This window comes from Maylandia zebra, linkage group LG15 (genome assembly GCF_041146795.1).
Source record: "Maylandia zebra isolate NMK-2024a linkage group LG15, Mzebra_GT3a, whole genome shotgun sequence".
Classification (NCBI taxonomy): domain Eukaryota; kingdom Metazoa; phylum Chordata; class Actinopteri; order Cichliformes; family Cichlidae; genus Maylandia; species Maylandia zebra.
Genome location: NC_135181.1, coordinates 5397548 through 5421481, shown reverse-complemented (window position 1 = coordinate 5421481; position 23934 = coordinate 5397548). Strand labels below are relative to the sequence as shown.

General features: G+C 38.7%; 3 protein-coding genes and 1 pseudogene across 3 annotated transcripts in view; 1 reads left to right on the top strand and 3 right to left on the bottom strand.

Moving 5' to 3' along the window:
- The window catches only part of LOC101476673 (MAM domain-containing glycosylphosphatidylinositol anchor protein 2), a 243514-nt gene that overhangs the window by 51543 nt on the left and 168037 nt on the right, over window positions 1–23934 (top strand). The window lies entirely within an intron of this gene.
- On the bottom strand, window positions 4877–6739 carry LOC106676582 (low choriolytic enzyme-like). Its single transcript, XM_014413458.3, has 8 exons — window positions 6619–6739; window positions 6430–6448; window positions 6263–6310; window positions 6011–6160; window positions 5807–5924; window positions 5341–5519; window positions 5170–5251; window positions 4877–5062 (listed from the first exon to the last, which is right to left on the bottom strand). The coding sequence occupies exons 1-8, from the start codon at window positions 6688–6690 to the stop codon at window positions 4927–4929; spliced, it is 804 nt and encodes a 267-aa protein (XP_014268944.2). The 5' UTR covers window positions 6691–6739; the 3' UTR covers window positions 4877–4926.
- Window positions 10163–12103, bottom strand: LOC101476186 (low choriolytic enzyme-like). The gene is made up of 8 exons (XM_014413457.3): window positions 11946–12103; window positions 11757–11775; window positions 11590–11637; window positions 11297–11446; window positions 11093–11210; window positions 10627–10805; window positions 10456–10537; window positions 10163–10348 (listed from the first exon to the last, which is right to left on the bottom strand). Exons 1-8 carry the CDS (start codon window positions 12015–12017, stop codon window positions 10213–10215), a joined length of 804 nt encoding a protein of 267 aa, XP_014268943.2. The 5' UTR covers window positions 12018–12103; the 3' UTR covers window positions 10163–10212.
- The window catches only part of LOC143412750 (low choriolytic enzyme-like), a 35051-nt pseudogene continuing 23132 nt past the window's right edge, over window positions 12016–23934 (bottom strand).

Below are 23934 nucleotides of genomic sequence, written 5' to 3'. Positions count from 1 at the left end.
CCTCCATCTCTCAGCCCACTAATCGTCTCCACTGGGCCCTGCAGGGCAACAAGAAAGACTCTCAGACTTTGTATGCCAGTTGACCGCATCTCTAACTAAATTTACTTGTTTTTGTGAGTGTTGCTTTCATCTCTCTCTTATGTTCCAAAATCAAATCCACTGCACAAACAACAGTCTCTGGTTTTTCTGTTTGTTTGTTTCAGCTATTTAATTATGTTTGAAAAAAAGAAAAGCTACTCAAGGTTATTTTGTAAGATCAATGCATAGCCTGTATTAAAGTTCACATTTGTTTTCAGATATTTTAAAACACAATGCAGCAATACTAGCTACAATTTAAATTTAGCTGAGATTCCTTTCACCAGAGTGGCTATAAAGAAATCCCTCTCTAATGTGAATTTGTATTCAAGTGAGAAAATGTTCAAAAATCTTTGGTTTCTGCCATTTTTTTTTATAACGAGGAGCACTTTTTTCTATGACACCTATCAATCTATGACTTGTGTCTATGTAACACACATCAGAAGTAACGACACTCTTTAAAGGAGCCTGAATTTAAGTGCATGCCAATACTACAGGATTGTTTGGTCTGTGATTTTTAGGTGATTGCTTGGCCACATTGTGTCATATTATATCATGACATCATAATATATTATAACATGATGTTATATTAAAGTGATAGAATGCTTTTATAAGGTGCTTTAGGGGCATAAACTCTACAAATGGACAATTTTGGTAGGTGGCTATGAGGTAACCAAATGATGATATAATATATCATGCCTAATTCATGTTTTATGGATATGAATTTGATGTTATTGTTATGAAATTAAAATGATACAATGATTTTTAAAATGTGATACAGATAAGAACCTTCAGGGACCCAGGATGTATCTGTGTGCCAAGTTTGATTTGCTTAGATTGGAAGAGTTTGCAGACAAAGAGACAGAGATTTTATATGCAGTTGTGTCTTTTGATCCAGTTTGTCTCAAAGATGAAGAGTTTATCTATATTTTATTATTCTTGCCATTAGATGTCAATTTGTATGTTATCTCTTAGATTGGATCTGCTGGAGAAAGGGATCTCCTCATGGTCATTATGGAAAGAGGGTTTACTGTAGAGAAACCACAGATTTTTTCAACATATCTAAGGACATCTGAATATAGTTTTTGGACAGACTTGCACAAATTGAAACCCAGAGTGCAAAATCCCTTTCTCTCCTCCAGACAGGTCGAAAGCCTGACTTGTTGAAAATTTTTGAACATTTTAAAATAGCCTTAAAGGTCAGACTGGCCAGGATGGTAGCACGAGTCAGAGCAAACATTTTAATTTCCTGTTGGTGGACATTAGGCAGCTCATGCAGCGAACTGAGGAGAGCTGTGTGCTGAGGCTTATCGTGTTTGAAGAGAGGCAGGTACACTGATCTGTGTTAATAATGTGGTGGTAAGAGCCATTCATCCAGCCAGCGGTTATGGCCTGCCAGTGTATTACCAGTGACATCACAGATCAGGCTGCATTTGGCTCCGCTTGGCCTGCTCTTATTAGAATAGACATCCTGCAGGAGACCCTGCTGGTCACATTCACACTGCCCTTTATAGTATGGTCAAAGAGCATCAGTGAAAGCCTTACAGACAATTCTTTGTAGCTGTTATCAGATAACAGTCAGTATAACTAAATGTTTGGTATGTAGATTAGGCTTGCTTCAAATGGCTGTCTCCGGTAGCATAAAAACCAAGAGGGAAATGTGCGAACAGTCTAAGGAAAGATAGAAATATTCCCTTCGATATGTTTTGATTTATGCTTCGCAGTTGAGAAAGCTCCCTCTCATTTTCATTGAATGTTTTGATTGAATGATTTTTAACCACACTGTATTTTGGCCTGTTTATGCTTTAGTCATGGGATCGTGGGCTCATCTGTAATCTTATTTTAGTCAGGCATTGCAGGAAAATTTAAATTTATAGCTGGCTGGAAAAAAAATCTCTGAGTTTCTTGGAGTCTGAACAGAGCCAGCATGTTAAATATTTCAATAAACAAGTAGATTTTTAATATTTTATGGGCAGAACGATTGATATGAACTGAAACTGCTTTATGAAACATTAAAGGACCTGTGTCCATCTCAAGTATTCAGATTTGCATGGCTTTCTCAGAGCACTGCCAGTGCCATGGCCTTCTTTAGCTGCATTTAAGCCAGGACGCTGGAGAAATACATGCAGCGCTCTTGTGATTGTTAGCGCATTCATACATCATGGGAGGAGAAGAATTTGCTTAACAGGAATCTGTTCTCTCTCCCAGGCATTCTCCTTCTTTATCTCACTCCAAAACTCCTCTGATATGCGTTTCTCGCCCAACGCTGCTCTCTTTCACTGGGGTGAATACAGAAGAATAACACTGCATAAAATTTCAAAGGGTGAACAAAACACATCCAAAAGCGTGGGATGTGGCCAAGTGGAAAAAAAAATTCTCTGCAGGGTTAGGGAGTAGAAGGAGAGGGTTTATCTTGTGTACTACCACATCTGTGCCTTTCCACAGAGAGTCAGCTTGTGAATTTTGGCTTGCTGCGTGTACTGCAGTACTGATTCACTCAGATAAAACAAGGTCTTCGCAAATGTGCAAATCCCAAACTTAATTACTATGAACCAAAATGGAAATGAACTCAATTATGAAGATATTGCCACATATTTACCTGTCAGTCTTTTTTGTATCTAATTAAATTCATTTCTTTGTTTTTTGCCACTGTTTCCCTACTTTATTTCCTTAGTAAATGGCACTAAAAATATGAGAAGATACACTCAGGGAAAAAAATTAAGTTATTTTGTTAACAGAATTTTATTGCACATACAAAGTTGTTTGTAAATTAATGTAAATATTTATTTTCATTTACAAAGTTATCTTTGTTGATACATTCAAGATAATTTGACCTGCAGTCTTTTATTACTGGTGTACTACTCATGATGATTAGTGAAAAATATACTTTGGAGGGCTCCCCAAATATTATTATGTTGTTGACTAGTTGCAGCAGTCATTATTTTATTTTTATTTTATTTTATTTTTTTTTACTTTTCATCAACCTGAGAAAAATGACAACATATTGAGCTGAGATTCTCTCCTGAGAATATTCTACTGGACTCCACATGCTCTTATTTTGAAATTCTAGTCACCCTTGCTTTCCTCTTGCTTTTTTTTACTCTGGAGATTTGGTGGATAATCTGCATAACACATATTAAATTGTGTTTGTTTATAAATAATCAATATTCATATGTATCATGTTGAAAAAACAATCTTGATATTTGTAAATTAAAAAAATTACACTTATTAATCATGTAAATTCCCTGCACCTGTCATAGACATCCGCATGACGTCCAAAAAAATTACCCAGTCAAAAGTGAAAATGTTGACCATCATATTGATGTCCAAATTGTGGACCTAGTCTGGATGTTTCATAGAATTGGTCGTGGACCCACGGACCCAATATAGAGATGATCTGCATGTTTATCTGACCTCCAATGTTTAGTGGGATTGGACAGTCAGCTGTTTTTGTCACTCCGTCATTTATTTGTCACACACTAAGCAATTAACTTATTTGCAAATGAGCAGCTTGTGAACAGTACTGTTTAGTTTGGACACTGCTACCTCCACAAACTGAAACAGAGTCTGTGGAAAATAATGGCGTGTCAGTCTGTGGCCTCAGTTTGAAATACTTGCCTAAAGTTGATTCAACCTGCAACCTTGCTTCTTTTGTGTGAAAAAGGATAATGCATGATTATGGCCAAAATGGTTATAATGAATAATAAAAGTTCATAGCAAGGTACTCAACAGCTGGGAGATCCCTCTCTGGTTCGCTTCTGTGCTATATTTTGCATATAATGCAGGTAATTTTACTTTGAAAAAATATCACAAGGGGATAGCATAGGGTTTTTTCCTGTTTTTTCCTGAAGCCTTCATTACTCAACATTTTTAATGGAAATATATCTTTGGCCAAATGGTGATTTTGGTCCATCTCTGTGAGCTGGTCTGATATGCTGAGGTGCTGTGCAGGCTTAGTTTTATCGACGTCTGAGTTGATGCTGGAGGACTGACGTTATCAAACACTTGACTGTGTTTCTTGGCCTTTGTGCATTCGTCATATTGCTGTTAGCGATGGTAAGGAACATCATCATCAGGTGGTGTGGGACTGCTTTTGCATTTTGTTTCATAAGTGAAATTTATGATTGAGATTAAAATGTGATTATTGTACAGCCCTATTGTGAAGCATATGTTCGTTTTGGCTGTCATTGCTAAGTGAGCCAGGTTCGTTATTTTTTCTTTTTTCATTTGTGGCCTGGGGCTGTGGTATTATACATGCTCACACTGAGTTAACTGTGACACATTGAACAGAACAGAATCAAAAAATGTATATTTATGAGTTACACCTGTGTTAGTGGGAGTAAACTGTTAATATCTTATAGCAGATGCCGTAGACGGCACTGGTACAACAAGTCAGTATGACTTCTTCTTTAGAAAGATAAGTTCTGATTATCTACTAGCTTTCAGAATTAATAGTTCATTCAAAGTGTGTCCTGAGACGCTCTACCAGTTTGCATTTATATTGTTTATACAGTAAGTCTGGATGACATGTGGTGGCTGAATATTGCTAATTTAGGTTATGATACCACTTGTAATGGAGAATTATGCATGGTAAGGACCTTTCTTTCCAGGCATAATTCATATATGATGAAAAAAATTGTCTGAGGATTTATTGATTTATCTTCCATAAAAGGTAAAACTACCAAAAAGAAATAAATGAAAATGAATGAAGGCAGGAAAGTTTAAAAATATGGTTGAATTCATATGGAATAGCCTTTCTTATTATGTGAATGTCAATCACAACAGAAAACTCAGAAACAACTGGAGATGTCACAATGCTTTATTATAATGCTTTTAATATTTTCTTCCTGTTTACTTCTTGCACTGGTAAAGTATGTTGACCCTGAGAATGTCGATGTCAGACATGCCAACAATCTGGCCGATGGGAACGTTGGGATCGGGGATGGGAGTTAATGTTTCTGACTGTGGAGTAATTCCGAAGGCAGTCCTATAATTAGGAAGAATTGCAAGAGGCGATTAAACAGAATTTGTTTCTGTGCAACACAATTACACTTAGTACATTTGACTTCAGATTGTGTTTTTGTTCAGGCTTACCTTCCATAGTGCATGACAGAGGAGTAATCATATCTAGTGTTGAGATTATTGGTGTCCATCTTGTCAAAATTGTTGAAAAAATCTGTGGGAGAAAGACAAATAAATTAAAAAGACAAAGCAACAGAACAGTCTTATTTCAATTAGTCATCATTGAGGCTTTGAGAGTTTTACATTTTATGATGTTTTGCCAGTTGACTCTGATGTACTGGTCGCGGTCGCTTCGAGTGTGTTCATGGTAGAAACCAAGTGCATGCAGCAACTCATGCTGGATGATACCATGCTGGACACAGCCAAACCTCTGCAGTGACACCACCTGCTTGTCTCCAACACGACCCAGCAAAGAGGAACAGCTAAAAATGTAAACAGTACAAGAAGCCAGAGATGATCGTCAGAGGAAGACAGCTGACATTAGTCTGATGTTTAACATGTATCGAGTGAAACTTTGACCAAATCTGATCTGATAGTTAAATGAAACTGTTCTCAACTTTACAACATCTCCTTTACACAAATTATTTAAATGAACATACTTAAGAAAATAAATTATTTACTGTTTGTTTTTTCACTGCATATGCAGTCATTTTCTGTGATTTCCATGCAGTGTATTTTGTTTCAAGTAGTGCTGTAGTAAATAACTTACCCATATTTTGGTTCAATACTTAGGTACGCGGTCTCTGACGTCCATGGAATGAAGCGAACACAGGTTGCTGTTTCAAAGCCCTTCATGGCATCTAAAATGGTCTTCTTCTCACCATTATCTACAGTTGTGAATAACTTAATCAGTGACGTAAGTGTTTCACTAGATGAATGTTTGTGCTGTAACATGCACCACAGTTAAACCCACCATATTTATCACTTAGAATGTAAGGAACGTCAACAGTCCCAGATGTGAGAGACTTTGGCCATCGACAGGAGTATTGCTTATTTGCGCACTTCAAAGCATTTCTGGTTCTTGGAATGAGTATGTCTCCTTCCACCAGAAAATCTGTAGATCCTATTGAAATAATGATAGAATGACTTTTCATTCTATCATTTGACACTGATAATGAGACAAGGTATTCCCCCCCCTCTTGTAATATAATGACTAAAGACTCACCATTGTTCATTCTGAGGATGGTTGTGGTAATGTCCTCCCCAGAGATCTCTATGAATGCAAGAAAATCAGAAGTCATACAGCTTTGTTGTTACAATGAGAAAAGTGACAATGTGACACAGTTAGTTATACAGAGCTGCAAAGAGATGAACCAAGATTTGTTCATTTACCATTCTCTCCAGCATGATCCTGTGAACAGGAGATGGAAACAAATTTCACTTGTATTGTAATTAATGTTGTTGGATTTAATGTGTTGAATGCTACGTTACAGATAAAGATAATCACCAATGTTATGGGAGATGCATCATGTGGTAAATGCAGTATTAACAAGCAATTCTACTTTTTAATTAATTAATTACATGGTCATGATGAGCATTACAGAGGCCCAGAAGCAGCAGCAGAAGAAGAGAAACTGTTGTTGTCAGGTCCATTTTGGACCAAAGATGCTGATCGTCAAGGTGTCACTTCAGGAACTTCACTTGTCTTCCAACGAAGTGATGCTAAAACCCAGTCGGGGATGAACTTATATGCAAGGTGTCCAGGTGTGTCTGTGTACCGAGATTAGTGATAGGGGTTCAGAAGGCTTTGCCTTAGACACATAGCTGCCCTGTCCAGCATTTCCCACTGTTTCCACACTGATACTTTTATTCTGGGGGGATTAGAGTGACCACAGGCTGGTGTCAACTTGCTTAGCATAAGGCTTTTTTAACCAGCAGGAGATTGTCTTGGGAGATGTGACCCTGCCCCAAAGCATTATCTTAAAAATAACAAATATAACAGTGGAATCATGCAATGTAAAGAGTTTGCAGGCGTTGCCTTTAAGTAGTATTTTTTTAAACCATTAATAACCTGATTGCAAACAGGCTGGGGTATGTTTGTGTAGAAGTCGCACTACATAGACAATTGAAGAGCGTCTGTGAGTCAGGGGATGTCAGGATTGTGTAGTTGTTCACCACCTTCAACAGAAGCTGAAATGGGTTTTGATCTCTATCTTCTTTTGCAGCAAAAATATATTCCAGAGAATAATTTTTATGATAGTTGCACCGCTGTTTTAAACAAATATTTTAGTAAGTTTTAAAAATAGTATTTAGAGATCAGTTCAACTAAAATGTGCAGCTTTTGACAGATTAACATGAAAATAGAACCACTATTATAATGTTAATAGAAATATGGTGCAGTGAAAGGTGTGCTGTTTTTTTTTGTAGAGGGGGAGATGTACTGCAGCTTAGGGATGTTAAACTCATTTCACATTGGGACAAGTGAAATTCATCTTTCTGTCGGTGTAAAGAACGTATTTAAACCTCAAGATACTTTAATATAACAAAAAGCAGTTTCATTTTTTTTTCTTAATGATAAGCAAATGCTGCTGTTGTTAATGAACGAAATCTGTTTTCAGAGTCTTTGGGCTAAAATCATAAGAAACAAAAGTGTAAAATTACAGAAAAAGTCCTGGTAGCTCATTGGCCAGATTGTCCTTTCATCATAAAGCAGAATGTTTTTGTTAATTCCCAGAAAAGGTCCTATTTAATTTATGTATTTATTTTGTCAAAAAAACAAATCAAAACAAGCAAAAAAAACCCAAAAAACCCAGACATTTATTTTGTCATCTGTGAAAAAAACAGGACCTTTTCGGAACTTTACTTCATTACTTTGCTCCATAAGAAGGGAGGTCTTTATCATTAGGACAAGCTGTAAAATTTAGGAAAATACAGCCCAAAGTTTATGTCCTTCTTCACATTTTCCAAAGGCAGAGGGCTTACTATTGGTCCAGTACCTTATATTTGACACCTCTACTGTAGATGAATACTGAGTAACATCCGCTGTGGTTAGTTGAGCTCTCTGAAAACATATTTATTTGTTTTGTGGGCAGCACAGTGGTGCAGTGGTAAGCACTGTAGTCTCACAGCAAGAAGATCCTGTGTTTGAATCTGTTGGGTGGCTGGGGCCTCTCTGCGTGAACTTTAAACATTATCCCTGTGCCTAAATGCCAGGTATGAAGACTTCCTCCCACAGTCCAAAGGTGTGCATGTGAGGCCACTTGGTAATTTTAAACAGGATGTGGGTGTGAATATCAGTGTGAACGGTTGTCTTACACTGTGTGTTAGGCCTCTAATAGAAATCAGTTCCCATAGAATCATACATCAAAATGTCCAGCGTTATACCAGCAAAAGCGGAACCACAGGTCTTTATGTCTAATGCCTTCGGCTGCAACAAACAATTCATAACTCACCCATTTAAGCTCTATTAAAGTTTGCAATTTGATAGGGAGAAGCTAACACAGGCAGTTGTAGCTGCATGCTAGTAAGTGCTAGACATCACATCAGCTGAATCTGAATCACTAGCTTAAACCTTGCAGTTATCAGGAAAACAAACTTGTTCAAAAACATGAGAAAATATTTGAACATGGCTTATTCAACTTACTCAACTTAGGTAAATGAATGTTTTCTTCTTTTTGTTCATCAACAGCATTTCCAGGCACTATTATAGGAGCTACAGTAAAAATAAAAATAAATATAATTTCATAATTTTGATATCAAAAGGTAACAAAGGTATTGGTGCATGGTTTATTGTACAGCCCATCCAAGAAGTCTGAGACATATAATCTGGGAAATTCTTGCATTTTATTTTTTGGTTACTTTCCGGTAATTGCCGGTTTCTTAGATGACTAAACAAAACAAAACAGAAAAAAAGAAGCTGATGACCAAAACAGCAAAAGTGAAAATTCAAGTTAGTTTCCAAACCAACACATTGGTTATCATCATGCATTTGAATAAACCAAGCATATTTTTCATTAATCTGTTAATTCTATAGTAATAGATAGTTAACAGGTTGAATAGGTTTGATTTATAAACAGCACAGGACAGCTTCATCTTAACTAGTGACAAGTCAGTGTTTTCTAAATTTTGAGGAAAATAAAAAGAATGAAAAGCAGCTGTACAGAAAGCAAACGTCTGATGTAATTAAATAAGCCACATTACATATTAACTGGAGAGGATTGCATTTGTATACGTTTTACACAGGTTTTGGTACAATATACAGCATCAGAATAGAAGTGAAACTCTTATTTGACTGAGCAATCAATTGCCAGTCAAGAAAAAATGAATCAATTCTCTTGATTTCGCTTCTCCAGTGTAAGAAAAGTGTTTTCTTGATTTTGGTTTTACATTATTCCAAAAACAGATTCTGAACTCCAATTTAGACCGGAGGAATTTAAACATGTTTTTCTTCCAGTTTATTGACAAATGCAACAGTCCATGGATCCAGCTCTAAATAATAAGTCAATTTTTTTTTTTTATTTCACTTTGACTTCATCATTTCTGGGAGGTGTAGTAGTAAATGGAAGAAGTGGACAAAAAGAGAACTTCTGGCACCTTGTTCCTGAACACCAAACAGCAGTGATGACATATCCAAGCCCAACACTGATGTGGTCCTGTGCTGTACATCACAATGATGTGACATTTATTATCAGTGGGGAAAAATTACACTGTGTGTGTGTTAGAGAGAAATGGTGCTGCAAACTCTGGCATCTGTTTATGTGTACTTCAAATTCAACGTATTTGTATATTTTCCAATGTTTGCATGAAGCATTTTGAACATATATAAGTACTTTTCTGTGTATATGTGCCACCTGGATATCAATGCCTGTCCACTTCGGGGGATCTACCTGGGTACACAGGTAATCCAATTTGATCTTTTACTTCACACATCTGCACTTGGCAGAGGATAACCTTTAGAAAACGTAAGCTTTAAGACTTTTCCAGCATCACATTTAGCTTTATTCATTTCCCATAAGAAGTCAAACTAGCAAAATAAAATAAATTCAACCAAGTTTAACAATATGTGATATGGAATAGCCTTTCTTATTATGTGAATGTCAATCACAACACAAAACTCAGAAACAACTGGAGATGTCACAATGCTTTATTATAATGCTTTTAATATTTTCTTCCTGTTTACTTCTTGCACTGGTAAAGTATGTTGACCCTGAGAATGTCGATGTCAGACATGCCAACAATCTGGCCGATGGGAACGTTGGGATCGGGGATGGGAGTTAATGTTTCTGACTGTGGAGTAATTCCGAAGGCAGTCCTATAATTAGGAAGAATTGCAAGAGGCGATTAAACAGAATTTGTTTCTGTGCAACACAATTACACTTAGTACATTTGACTTCAGATTGTGTTTTTGTTCAGGCTTACCTTCCATAGTGCATGACAGAGGAGTAATCATATCTAGTGTTGAGATTATCGGTGTCCATCTTGTCAAAATTGTTGAAAAAATCTGTGGGAGAAAGACAAATAAATTAAAAAGACCAAGCAACAGAACAGTCTTATTTCAATTAGTCATCATTGAGGCTTTGAGAGTTTTACATTTTATGATGTTTTGCCAGTTGACTCTGATGTACTGGTCGCGGTCGCTTCGAGTGTGTTCATGGTAGAAACCAAGTGCATGCAGCAACTCATGCTGGATGATACCATGCTGGACACAGCCAAACCTCTGCAGTGACACCACCTGCTTGTCTCCAACACGACCCAGCAAAGAGGAACAGCTAAAAATGTAAACAGTATAAGAAGCCAGAGATGATCGTCAGAGGAAGACAGCTGACATTAGTCTGATGTTTAACATGTATCGAGTGAAACTTTGACCAAATCTGATCTGATAGTTAAATGAAACTGTTCTCAACTTTACAACATCTCCTTTACACAAATTATTTAAATGAACATACTTAAGAAAATAAATTATTTACTGTTTGTTTTTTCACTGCATATGCAGTCATTTTCTGTGATTTCCATGCAGTGTATTTTGTTTCAAGTAGTGCTGTAGTAAATAACTTACCCATATTTTGGTTCAATACTTAGGTACGCGGTCTCTGTTCTGCGTGGAATGAAGCGAACACAGGTTGCTGTTTCAAAGCCCTTCATGGCATCTAAAATGGTCTTCTTCTCACCATTATCTACAGTTGTGAATAACTTAATCAGTGACGTAAGTGTTTCACTAGATGAATGTTTGTGCTGTAACATGCACCACAGTTAAACCCACCATATTTATCACTTAGAATGTAAGGAACGTCAACAGTCCCAGATGTGAGAGACTTTGGCCATCGACAGGAGTATTGCTTATTTGCGCACTTCAAAGCATTTCTGGTTCTTGGAATGAGTATGTCTCCTTCCACCAGAAAATCTGTAGATCCTATTGAAATAATGATAGAATGACTTTTCAACCAAGTGCTGTTTTTCTCTAAAAAGTAAGTTACTTTACTCAACATAGAAATTTGACACTGATAATGAGAAAAGGTATTGCCCCCCCTTGTAATATAATGACTAAAGGCTCACCATTGTTCATTCTGAGGATGGTTGTGGTAATGTCCTCCCCAGAGATCTCTATGAATGCAAGAAAATCAGAAGTCATACTACGTTGTTGTTACAGTGAGAAAAGTGACAATATGACACAGTTAGTTATACAGAGCTCAAAATTTGTTAACCCAGATTTGTTCACTTACCATTCTGACCAGCATGATCCTGTGAACAGGAGATGGAAACAAATTTCACTTGTATTGTAATTAATGTTGTTGTATTTAATGTGTTGAATGCTACGTTACAGATAAAGATAATCACCAATGTTATGGGAGATGCATCATGTGGTAAATGCAGTATTAACAAGCAATTTTACTTTTTAATTAATTAATTACATGGTCATGATGAGCATTACAGAGGCCCAGAAGCAGCAGCAGAAGAAGAGAAACTGTTGTTGTCAGGTCCATTTTGGTCCGAAGATGCTGATCGTCAAGGTGTCACTTCAGGAACTTCACTTGTCTTCCAACGAAGTGATGCTAAAACCCAGTCAGGTGTGAGCTTATATGCAAGGTGTCCAGGTGTGTCTGTGTACAGAGATTAATGGTAGGGGTTCAGAAGGCTTTGCCTTAGACACATAGCTGCCCTGTCCAGCATTTCCCACTGTTTCCACACTGATAATTTTATTCTGGGGGGATTATAGTGACCACAGGCTGGTGTCGACTTGCTTAGCATAAGGCTTTTTTAACCAGCAGGAGATTGTCTTGGGAAAATACAGCCCAAAGTTTATGCCCCAAAGCAATATCTGAAAAATGACAAATATAACAGTGGATTCATACAATGTAAACACTTTGAAGGCGCTGCCTTTACGTTTTTTAAACCTTTAATAACCTGGCTGCAAACAGGCTGCGGTGTGTGTGTTTAGAAGTAGAGCTACTAGTAGAGCGTCTGTGAGTCAGGTAAAGTCTTTACCTGTACTTGTTCACCACCTTCAACAGAAGCTGAAATGGGTTTTGATCTCTATCTTCTTTTGCAGCAATAATATATTCCAGAGAATAATTTATAATAATAAATGTATGACAGTTACACCCCTGATTTGATAAATGTTTTCGTAAGTTTTAAGAACAGTAATTACACATCAGTTTGACTAAAATGTGCGCTTTTTGACAGATTGGTTAATGTTAATGGGAATATAGAACTGTAAAAAGTGCATTGTTTATGCTGCAGAGGGAGAGATATACTGGACATGAATGCTTAGTAACATCAGCCGTGGGAGGTTGAGCTCTATGAAAACATATATATTTGTCTTGTAGGCAGCACAGTGGTGCAATGTTGAGCATTGCAGCCTCCCGGCAAAACGATCCTGTGTTTACATCTGTTGGCTTTGCTGGGCCTTTCTGTGTGAAGTTTACATGTTCTCACTTACATGTGCCTAAATGCCAGGTATTAAGAGTTCCTCCCACAGTTGAAAGGCATGCATGTTATGTCACCTGGTGATTCCTGTCCCAAACGGTCATGGCAGATATCCATGTTATTCCTGGTAAAAGGGATTTTTTGTTTCCACTCTCACCAGTGCTCTTGCTCATAGGGGGTCATGTGATTGTTGGGGTTTTCTCTTTTTTCTCTTTATTTTTGTTTACCTTACAATATAAAGCAGCCAATGTTTTTGTGATTTAGCGCAATATAAATATAGTTGAATTGAGTTGAATTGAATTTAAAAAGGCTATGGCTGAGAATATCAGTGGGAATGGTTGTCTGTCATTCTGTGTTAGCCCTGTGAGAAGTGATCTGTCCAGAGTATACCCCACCTTTTGGCCTGTGACAGCCATCATGCCCCAATTGAGAAAGCAGTTAAGACAATGCATGGATGAGCATTTATTTGCTGGTTCAGGTTCTTCTATTTACACTTCAAGAAAAATCTTGGTTATACCATCTTCTAATATCACTATTTCTTAGATTAATTGTATGAATTTTGAGTAAAGGCAATCAAGTGTAATTTTGAAATAAAAACCATGATTATTACTTGATTTCTGTTTGCTGAGGAAACAGAAATCAGATGATTATTGCTTTAGTTTGGAGCTACATTGCTGTAACCACCTACGATGCAGTTTTTTTCCTTCCACACAGAACACCCTATTTATGCCAAAAGAGCAGCTCATTTTACTGCTGGTATCAGAACAAAGCTCCTTTTTGTTTTAACCCCCTATGAGGTTGATCACTAATAACTTAAGTGCTACACATTCCATCAGTCCATTTCATAATAAAATGCACATTTGCTTTTTTATTTTATTCTGGCTGTAACTGGTTGTTGTGTTAAAATGTGTTGTTTCAAATAATATCATTTCTTCAATTACTCGCTATAATTTCCTGTATTCATTAATCAAGCTCTTCTGGCACAACAGTGATTATCTCATGAAGTCTGGGCCTTGTTTATCAGACTACAATGAGCAAAAAAAACTATTTTCTAAAACCTCAGAATGCAGAAATGAATTGTTTAGCGCAAGAGTATTTACATTTATTAAATCCTCACTAATAGATCATCATCCTCCAGACTGTTGTTTACAGGAAAGAAGAGGTACTGTCTAGCTTTCTGGCGCCATAAACCGTTTCAGGGTCTGATTTTGCATGACAGGACTGGCGCTTTTGAAGAGATTCCATCACAGCAACCTTTAAATGACGTGGTCCTCTGCTGTACATCACAATAATGTGGCATTTATTATCAGTGAGGGAAAATTACACGGTGTGTGTGTTAGAGAGAAACAGTGCTACAAACTCGAGCTTCTGTTTTATGTGTGAACTCCATGTACGTCAAATTCAATGTATTTGTATATTTTACAATGTTTGCATGAAGCATTTTGAACACGTGCGTCTCGGTGTGTATGTGCCAGCTACATGCCTGTGCCTGTCCACTTGGAGGATCCGCGTGGGTGCACAGGTAATCCAATTTGAGTTTTGGAGTCAAAGCACAGCACGAGTAATGTTCAATGATGTATGACCCATCCATTCGGTTGAGCTTTATTTCTAATGCTTTGCAACTGCAAGAAGAGGTAGATCTCATTCAGCTGGATGTCAGCCTAGTGGAGCCCACAAAAAAATCTGCTTTTCTTTCTTTGTTTTTACACATCTGCAGTTTTCTTAGGTGGAGAATAACCTTCAGAAAACCCAAAGCTGTAAATTCTTTCCAGCATCATATTTAGCTTTATTTTATTTCTCGGTGGCATAGTTTTTGTTAAATTGTGACATGTTATTTTTATGTTACTTTGCACTAATTAGCACTATCATTTTTTAAATAAGGTTTTATAAGATAAATTTTGAGTGTGCACCCCCCCACCCCAATTGATGACCATCATGGTAGAACTGAAACTTCAAAATGTTATTTCACAAATCATCACAATTTTTGGGGGTGGGAGTTAATGTTTCTGACTGTGGAGTAATTCCGAAGGCAGTCCTATAATTAGGAAGAATTGCAAAACCCGATTAATTAGAATATATTTCTGTGAAAGAGATTTACATTTAATACATTTGACTTAAGATTGTGTTTTTGTTGAGCCTTACCTTCCATAGTGCATGACAGAGGAGTAATCATATTTAGTGTTGAGATTGTAAGAGTCCTTCTTATAGAAGTCAATGTAATAATCTGTAGAAGAAACACCAATAAATTGAAAAGATTAAGCAATGAATCCGATTTCAATTAATCATCATTTGAGATTTTTACCTTTTATGATGTTTTGCCAGTTGACTCTGATGTACTGGTCGCGGTCGCTTCGAGTGTGTTCATGGTAGAAACCAAGTGCATGCAGCAACTCTGGGTGATGCCATGCTGGACGCAGCCAAACCTCTGCAGTGACACCACCTGCATTTCTCCGATACGACCCAGCAAAGAGGAACAGCTAAAAATGTAAACAGTAAACAAAAGTAGAGAAAATAATGTATAGAAGGCAGTGAAATTTGTCTTATCATCCAGTCTGTGAATGCTTCTTTACTATTAGCTAGTGATAAGGAATATTCTAACAGACTACAACAGTTTGACAACCCTCGGAGTATGTGGCAGGGACTAAACACGATCACAGACTTTAGAGGGAAAACCAGCACACCGCAGACCACGGCCTCTCTGTGTGAGGATCTAAACATATTCTACGCTAGATTCGACACAGCGAACACCATGAGACCGGACAGTATGCGCACCGCGGATGACGTCAGTGCGCACACTGTGTCTGAGGAGGATGTGCGGAAGTGCTTCAGGAAGGTGAACGCACGCAAAGCTACTGGTCCGGACGGGATTCCCGGCCGCGTCCTCAGGTCATGCGCGGCTCAGCTGGCTGGAGTGTTCACGCACATCTTCAACCTTTCCCTCTCTCTGTCTGTAGTCCCAGCCTGCTTCAAAATGGCCACCATCGTCCCTGTACCCAAATCCTCCACCATCTCCTCATTGAACGACTGGCGACCTGTAGCCCTGACCCCCATCGTAAGCAAATGCTTCGAGAAGCTGGTCAGGGACTTCATCTGCTCTGCACTACCCGACTCACTGGACCCTCTACAGTTTGCATACCGCCACAACAGGTCCACTGATGATGCCATAGCCCTGACACTACACACTGCCCTGTCACACCTGGAGAAGAGAGACACGTATGTGAGGATGCTGTTTGTAGATTACAGCTCAGCATTCAATACCATCGTTCCCTCGAAGCTGGACAGGAAACTGCAGGATCTAGGACTGAGCAGCTCCCTCTGCAGCTGGATCCTTAGCTTCCTGTCTGACAGACGCCAGGTGGTCAGACTGGGCAGCATCACCTCATCCCCCATCACACTGAACACTGGTGCTCCACAGGGGTGTGTACTGAGCCCTCTCCTGTACTCACTCTACACCTACGACTGCACAGCCACTAACAGCTCCAACATCATTGTGAAGTTTGCGGACGACACTACAGCGGTGGGTCTTATCACCAACGGTGATGAGACGGCTTACAGGGAGGAGGTCAGCGCCCTGACCCACTGGTGTCAAGACAACCATCTCACCCTCAACGTCGCAAAGACAAAGGAGTTGATAGTGGACTTCCGGAGGTGCAGAGAAGTACACACCCCCATCACCATCAACGGCGCTGCTGTGGAGAGAGTGAGCAGCTTCCGGTTCCTTGGCGTACACCTGGCTGAGGATCTTACGTGGTCAGTACACACAAACAAAACAGTGAACAAGGCGCAGCAGCGCCTCTTCTTTCTCAGGAGACTGAAAAGATTCGGCATGAGCCCCCGCATCCTCAGGACCTTCTATCGCTGTGCCATTGAGAGCATCCTCACTGGATGCATCACCACCTGGTATGGCAACAGCACCGCCTACAACTGCAAAGCTCTCCAGCGAGTAGTGCGGTGCTCTGAACGGATAATTGGAGGTGAGCTTCCCTCCCTCCAAGACATCTACAGGAAGCGGTGCCTGAGGAAAGCGGGGAGGATCATCAAGGACTCCAGTCACCCCAGCCATAAACTGTTCAGACTGCTTCCATCAGGAAGGAGGTTCTGCAGCATCCGGTCCCGTACCAGCAGACTGAGAGACAGCTTTTTCCATCAGGCCATCAGACTGCTGAACACGTCATAGACACCTCAGCTTCACTACTGGAACTTCAACATTATGCACTCCACACTGTATATAAATGCCACTTGTTTTGCACATATTCAACTCTGTATATTTTATATATTTTATTATTGTGTGGATGCTTTAAGCATCCACACTATTGAGTTCCTCTTGGGACTTCCGTACACTTCTTGGCACTTAACTACTTCCACAATTTTCAGCCGATTTTCACCGTTCAAATTTTAAACTATTCTGCTATTTCTGCTAATGATGGCTATGTCTTTTGGTATTTTTCACTATTATACTTTTTAAAATATTAAGCTTAATTTGTCCCATTGAAATGAATTGGAAACTTCTGCAATTCTGCTAAAATTTGCTTGTTTTTGAAACTTAACTACTTCCTCATATTTTCACGTAGAACAACCATTCAAACTTTAAAATGTTCTCAAATTATTGGGCTATTCAGGTATAAATCAGCTTTTTCAAATCTTTTACCGTTTTACTTTTATGCCTCTTAAAGTTTTCAGTTGCAAAATTGTGATTTTTCACAAAATACATGCGTTGTTATGGTTGCTATGCACTTGGCTTCCAGTGTGCCACTGAAGGTTTTGCAGTCTTCTCTTCATGTCCGAACAACTTCTTGCTACTTGCTCAATTTTCACTCAACTCCCACAAATTATACATCAAAACGTAGGTATTTTTGCTGGCTTTCCGAAAATGTCACTATCATTGTTGTGGGATTTATAGAATTTTGGCAAATCTCCTCAGACCAACACAAAGTCGCAAAACTCTCCATAGAAAGTCAATGGAGAGCTTGTTCAAAAGCACCGCTTGATTTCTGTAATGAGAGGCATATTCGAATCGTCATATCTCCTTAACGAAGCAAAGTTAAGACATAAGGCTTGTCCCAGTATATCTTCAGACACTCCTGACGCTCACAATTCAAAAATTATTTTCTCACCTATTACCGTTCTGAAATGAGTTGGACTTGTTTGAGGTTAGGAAATTCGTCCTTCGCTCAGATTTCTTCAGATTTCAAACTCTGGAAATGAACCACTTTTTTCTCTCGTCATAACTTTTTGTTGGATTTCCACAGAGACCTGAAAATTTCCATGACTGTTCACCAAAGCCTGCTGTCTCTTACGGTGAAAGAATGATATCGATACTCCAAATAGATTTAGAGTTACAAACCGTTGTTTGAGGGCAAGTCAAGGCAGTTTTTGCTTTGCTCTACTCAGTTATGGTGCATTACAAGTCAAATATCTTTAATAATTCATATTTTAATGATAAATTGTCAACACTGGAAGATTCCCCCATCTTTTCTGAACAAAACGGTGTAAGAATGACCGCTCTAGCCCCTACGGTTAGGAAATTATGGTCATTTGTTTGAGGGAAGTCGTCACTATGAGAAATAGACTGCATAAATCCTGTGTCTCTCTGTGCTGCGTGCACCTGTTTTGGCAGGAAAAAGTGCACAGGCTCTCTGATTGGTGGATTCAAATTCAGCAGCTCCCAGGCTGCTTGACTGAGCTAGAAATTTACTTCTTTCTCCCTGTGTGTGTGTCTGTGTGTGTGTGTGTGTGTGTGTGTGTGTGTGTGTGTGTGTGTGTGTGTGTGTGTGTGTGTGTACTTGTTTTCATGACATCTTAGGACAATTTTATGATAACACACTCACAAAATGAGGACGCTCAGAAAAATGAGGACATTTTTGAGGTCCTCATTTTTCTGAGCCTTCTAAAGTGTTCTAGAGGCTCCCAACATGCTCCCAAACCAAAAATCTCGGAAGTCCTGAAACATCACAATTTTATGAAAAAGTGTGTTTAAGTGTGTTTAGCGTTTTTGCTCACTTTCAGTTTCACCGCCTACTGGCCAGTTTTGGAACTTAACACACTTTAAACACACTTTCAGTGACGTCACTCTGCGAGTCCTCATATTGTAGGTGTGTCAGACACAATAACACATTTGACCCAGGTTATACCCTTCTGGGGCTTAGCGGACACATGCGTGGACAGCATCTTTTAGCTCTTATGTCCACAGTCGTATTCAATGTTGAAATGGAGGTGAAATTTATTTGAAACATTCGTGGAATAGTAACAGATGAATTTTGAGGCTTCTGAAAATTGTTCGTTCAAACCTTGCCAATTAAACAATCATTCTAACACACATCAAAATCTTTTCACATTTTTATACATATTAAGGTGAACTCTAAACAAGGGTAACAACAGTTAAATCAGGCAAATCTTGACAAAAATGAAGGTCTTTAGGTTCAGTTATCAGTGCCTGCACAGCTTGGTTTCTTTTGTTGTTGACAAAATGTATCGAAATATAAAGTTTCAACATTTGTCTAATTATATTACTATTAATTAATGAGTCTTACTTCTCAAGATCAATGCACAAATTGTCTGACCTTCACTATGCAGAATGATGTGTGTGCAGATTTTGACCCTTGAAGAGTTTATATTAATCTGAATTAATATAATTGCATCTGCAATCCGCAGTTGAACTTGGAGATTCCTGCCGCTGTCATCTGATTCAGTATGATCATCAGGCTCAGTCTCGACTCTGTGTATCTACAAGAATTGATGAAAAAAGTCAACACTTTATTAATTATATTTTAAATTCAACTTACCTTATACTTTTTACAATATGGTATAAAATGCATATTGTTTCTTTAAAAACTAATAACACACTATTAAAAACTGCAGAATGCACAATTCCAGCTTCATTTAGTAATTCAATTAGTAAATAAAAGTGAGTAATTAAGTCACTTAATTAACTAAGCAACTGTAAATGTCACAGTATACAGAAGTACAATTCAATTTCAATTCAATTTTATTTATATAGCACCAAATAACAAAAAAAGTCGCCTCAAGGCGCTTCATAGGTACAGAGAAAAACCCAACAATCATACTGTATGACCCCCTATGAGCAAGCGCTTTGGCAACAGTGGAAAGGAAAAACTCCCTTTTAACAGGAAGAAACCTCTGGCAGAACCAGGCTCAGGGAGGGGCGGCCATCTGTTGCGACTGGTTGGGGTGAGAGAAGGAAAACAGGATGAAAGACATGCTGTGGAAGAGAGACAGAGGTTAATAACAGATATGATTCAATGCAGAGAGGTCTATTAACACATACTGAGTTATAAAGGTGACTGGAAAGGAAAAACTCAATGCATCATGGGAATCCCCCGGCAGCCTACATCTATTGCAGCATAACTAAGGGAGGATTCATGGTCACCTGGTCCAGCCCTAACTATATGCTTCAGCTAAAAGGAACGTTTTAAGCCTAATCTTGAAAGTAGAGATAGTGTCTGTCTCCCAAATCCAAACTGGAAGCTGGTTCCACAGAAAAGGGGCCTGAAAACTGAAGGCTCTGCCTCCCATTCTACTTTTAAATACTCTAGGAACAACAAGTAGGCCTGCAGAGTGAGAGCGAAGTGCTCTAATAGGGTGATATGGTACTACAAGGTCATTAAGATAAGATGGGGCCTGGTTATTTAAGACCTTGTATGTGAGGAGTAGAATTTTGAATTTAATTCTGGATTTAACAGGAAGCCAATGAAGGGAAGCCAAAACAGGAGAAATCTGCTCTCTCTTTCTAGTCCCTGTCAGTACTCTTGCTGCAGCATTTTGGATTAGCTGAAGGCTTTTCAGGGAGTTTTTAGGACATTCTGATAATAATGAATTACAGTAGTCCAGCCTGGAAGTAATAAATGCATGAACTAGTTTTTCAGCGTCACTAAGAGACAGGATATTTCTAACTTTAGAGATGTTGCACAAATGAAAGAAAGCAGGCTTACATATTTGTTTAATATGTGCATTGAAGGACATGTCTTGGTCAAAAATGACTCCAAGGTTCCTCACAGTATAACTGGAGGCCAAGGTAATGCCATCCAGGGTAAGAATCTGCTTAGATACCATATTTCTAAGATTTTCAGGGCCGAGTACAATAACCTCAGTTTGATCTGAATTAAGAAGCAGAAAGTTAGCGGCCATCCAGGTCTTTATGTCTTTAAGACATTCCTGCACTTTAACTAATTGGTGTGTGTTATCTGGCTTCATGGACAGAGCTGCGTGTCATCTGCATAGCAGTGAAAATGTATGCTATGTCTTCTAATGATACTGCCTAGGGGAAGCATGTATAATGTAAACAGAATTGGTCCTAGCACTGAACCCTGTGGAACCCCATAATTGACCTTAGTGGGTGAAGAGGACTCTCCATTTACATGAACAAATTGTAGTCTATTAGATAGATATGATACAAACCACTGGAGTGCAGTACCTGTAATACCTACAGCATGCTCTAATCGCTCTAATAGGATATTATGGTCAACAGTATCAAACGCTGCACTAAGGCCTAGCAGGACAAGCACAGAGATGAGTCCACTGTCAGAGGCCATAAGAAGATCATTTGTAACCTTCACTAAAGCTGTTTCTGTGCTGTGATAAGCTCTGAAACCTGACTGAAACTCTTCAAATAAACCATTCCTCTGCAGATGATCTGTTAGCTGTTTGACAACTACTCTTTCAAGGATTTTTGATATGAAAGGAAGGTTGGAGATTGGCCTATAATTAGCTAAGACTGCTGGGTCTAGAGATGGCTTTTTGAGTAAAGGTTTAACTACAGCCAGCTTGAAGGCCTGTGGTACATAGCCGATTATTAGAGATAGGTTGATCATATTTAAGATTGAAGCATTAATTAATGGCAGGACTTCTTTGAGCAGTTTTGTAGGAATGGGGTCTAAAAGACACGGAGGTTTGGAGGAAATAATTATAGAAGTTAACTCAGAAAGATCAATTGGAGAAAAAGAGTAACTTAACATCAACGGTACTAAAAGTAGCTGTAGATAATACTACATCTGTGGGATGATTATTGGTAATTTTTTCTCTAATGATAAGAATTTTATTTGTGAAGAAGTTCATGAAGTCATTACTAGTTAACGATGGTTGGCTCAAAAGTGCTCTGATTGTTTGTCAGCCTGGCTACAGTGCTGAAGAGAAACCTGGGGTTGTTCTTATTTTCTTCAATCAGTGATGAATAGTAAGATGTTCTGGCTTTGGGGGGGCTTTCTTATAAATCAGCAAAATATTTCTCCAATTATGATGATCCTCTAAATTTGTGACACGCCATTTCCTCTCCAGATTACGAGTCATCTGCTTTAGGCTACGTGTTTGAGAATTATACCACAGAGTCAGGTACTTCTGATCTGAAACCTTAGTTTTCACAGGAGCTACAGTATCCAGAGTCATATGTAGTGAGGAGGTAAAATTATTATTAACAAGATAATTGACCTCTGTTGGGGTAGCGTTCAGATAGCTGCTCTGCTCTGTGTTGGTACAGGTCATTGAAGATGATAACAGTGGGTGGATTACATTCTTAAACATAGTTACAGCGCTTTCAGAAAGACATCTGTGATAAAGTCTACTCTCCACTGCTGTGTAATCAATTATTGTAAATGTAAATGTTATCAGGAAATGATCAGACAGGAGAGGGTTTTCAGGAAACACTGTTAAATGTTCAGTTTCTATGCCATATGTTAAAAACAAGATCTAGAGTGTGATTAAAGTGGTGGGTGGGTTCTTTTACATTTTGAGAGAAGCCAATTGAGTCTAATAACAGATTAAATGCCATGTTGAGGCTGTCATTCTTAGCATCTACATGGATGTTAAAATCACCCACAATAATTATTTTATTTGAGCTGAGCACTAAATCAGATAAAAAGTCTGAGAAATCAGAGAGAAACTCTGTGTAAGGCCCAGGTGGACAATAGATGATAACAAATAAGACTGGTTTCTAAAATTTTTCAGCTGGGGTGGACAATGTTAAGCATCAGGCTTTCAAATGAATTAAAAGTCTGTCTTGGTCTTTCATTAATTAATAGGCTGGTGTGAAAAATTGCTGCCACACCGCCCCCTCGGCCTGTGCTTCGAGGTTTCTGGTAGTTAGAATGACTCGGGGGTGTTGATTCATTTAAACTAACATAATCATCCTGCTGCAACCAGGTTTCTGTAAGGCAAATCGATTGTTCTTTCTTTGTAATTGTTTATGTTTAAGTTGTTTGTTGCTGGTTTTTATTTTGTTTTTTGTCTGTTTTGGAGCTGACACAGTCTCAAAGGAGATGTTTTTTTTTGGGGGGGGGGGGGGGGGGGGTAACAGGAGAAGAGAAGCTGCAGAGAGGCGTGTAAGACTGCAACTCTGCTTCCTGGTCCCAACTCTGGATAGTCATATTATGGGGGGTTTAATTAATTTGTCCATATTTCTAGAAATGAGAGCTGCTCCATCCAAAGTGGGATGGATGCCGTCTCTCCTTACAAGACCAGGTTTCCTTCAGAAGGTTTGCCAATTATCTATGAAGCCCACATCGTTTCTGGGACACCACTCAGACAGCCAGCAATTTAAGGAGAACATGCGGCTAAACATGTCACTCCTGGTCTGATTGGGGAGGGGACCAGAGAAAACTACAGAGTCCGACATTGTTTTGGCAAAGTTACACACCGATTCAATATTGATTTTAGTGACCTCCGATTGGCGTAACCGGGTGTCATTACTGCCGACGTGAATTATGATTTTACTGAATTTACGTTTACCCTTAGCCAGCAGTTTTAAATTTCCTTCAATGTCGCCTGCTCTGGCCCCTGGAAGACAATTGACTATGGTTGCCGGTGTCTCTAGCTTCACATGTCTGAGAACAGAATTACCAGAGTTTGACCCCCGACGGGTGTGTCGCCGAGTGGGGAAAAACGGTTAGACATATGTATGAATTTGAGGAGTGGAACCAAAATGCAGACACAAAGGAACGTGAAAGAAAATTTGAATATTAACAG

Coding starts and splice junctions, on each gene's coding strand:
- LOC106676582 (XM_014413458.3), bottom strand. CDS start 6,690: ATGGACCTGACAACAACAGTTTCTCTTCTTCTGCTGCTGCTTCTGGGC. Junction 5,252..5,340: donor CTGGCAAAACATCATAAAAT/GTAAAACTCTCA, acceptor TTTCTCCCACAG/ATTTTTTCAACAATTTTGAC. Junction 5,063..5,169: donor TCTGTCATGCACTATGGAAG/GTAAGCCTGAAC, acceptor TCCTAATTATAG/GACTGCCTTCGGAATTACTC.
- LOC101476186 (XM_014413457.3), bottom strand. CDS start 12,017: ATGGACCTGACAACAACAGTTTCTCTTCTTCTGCTGCTGCTTCTGGGC. Junction 10,806..11,092: donor AGTATTGAACCAAAATATGG/GTAAGTTATTTA, acceptor TTACATTTTTAG/CTGTTCCTCTTTGCTGGGTC. Junction 10,538..10,626: donor CTGGCAAAACATCATAAAAT/GTAAAACTCTCA, acceptor TTTCTCCCACAG/ATTTTTTCAACAATTTTGAC.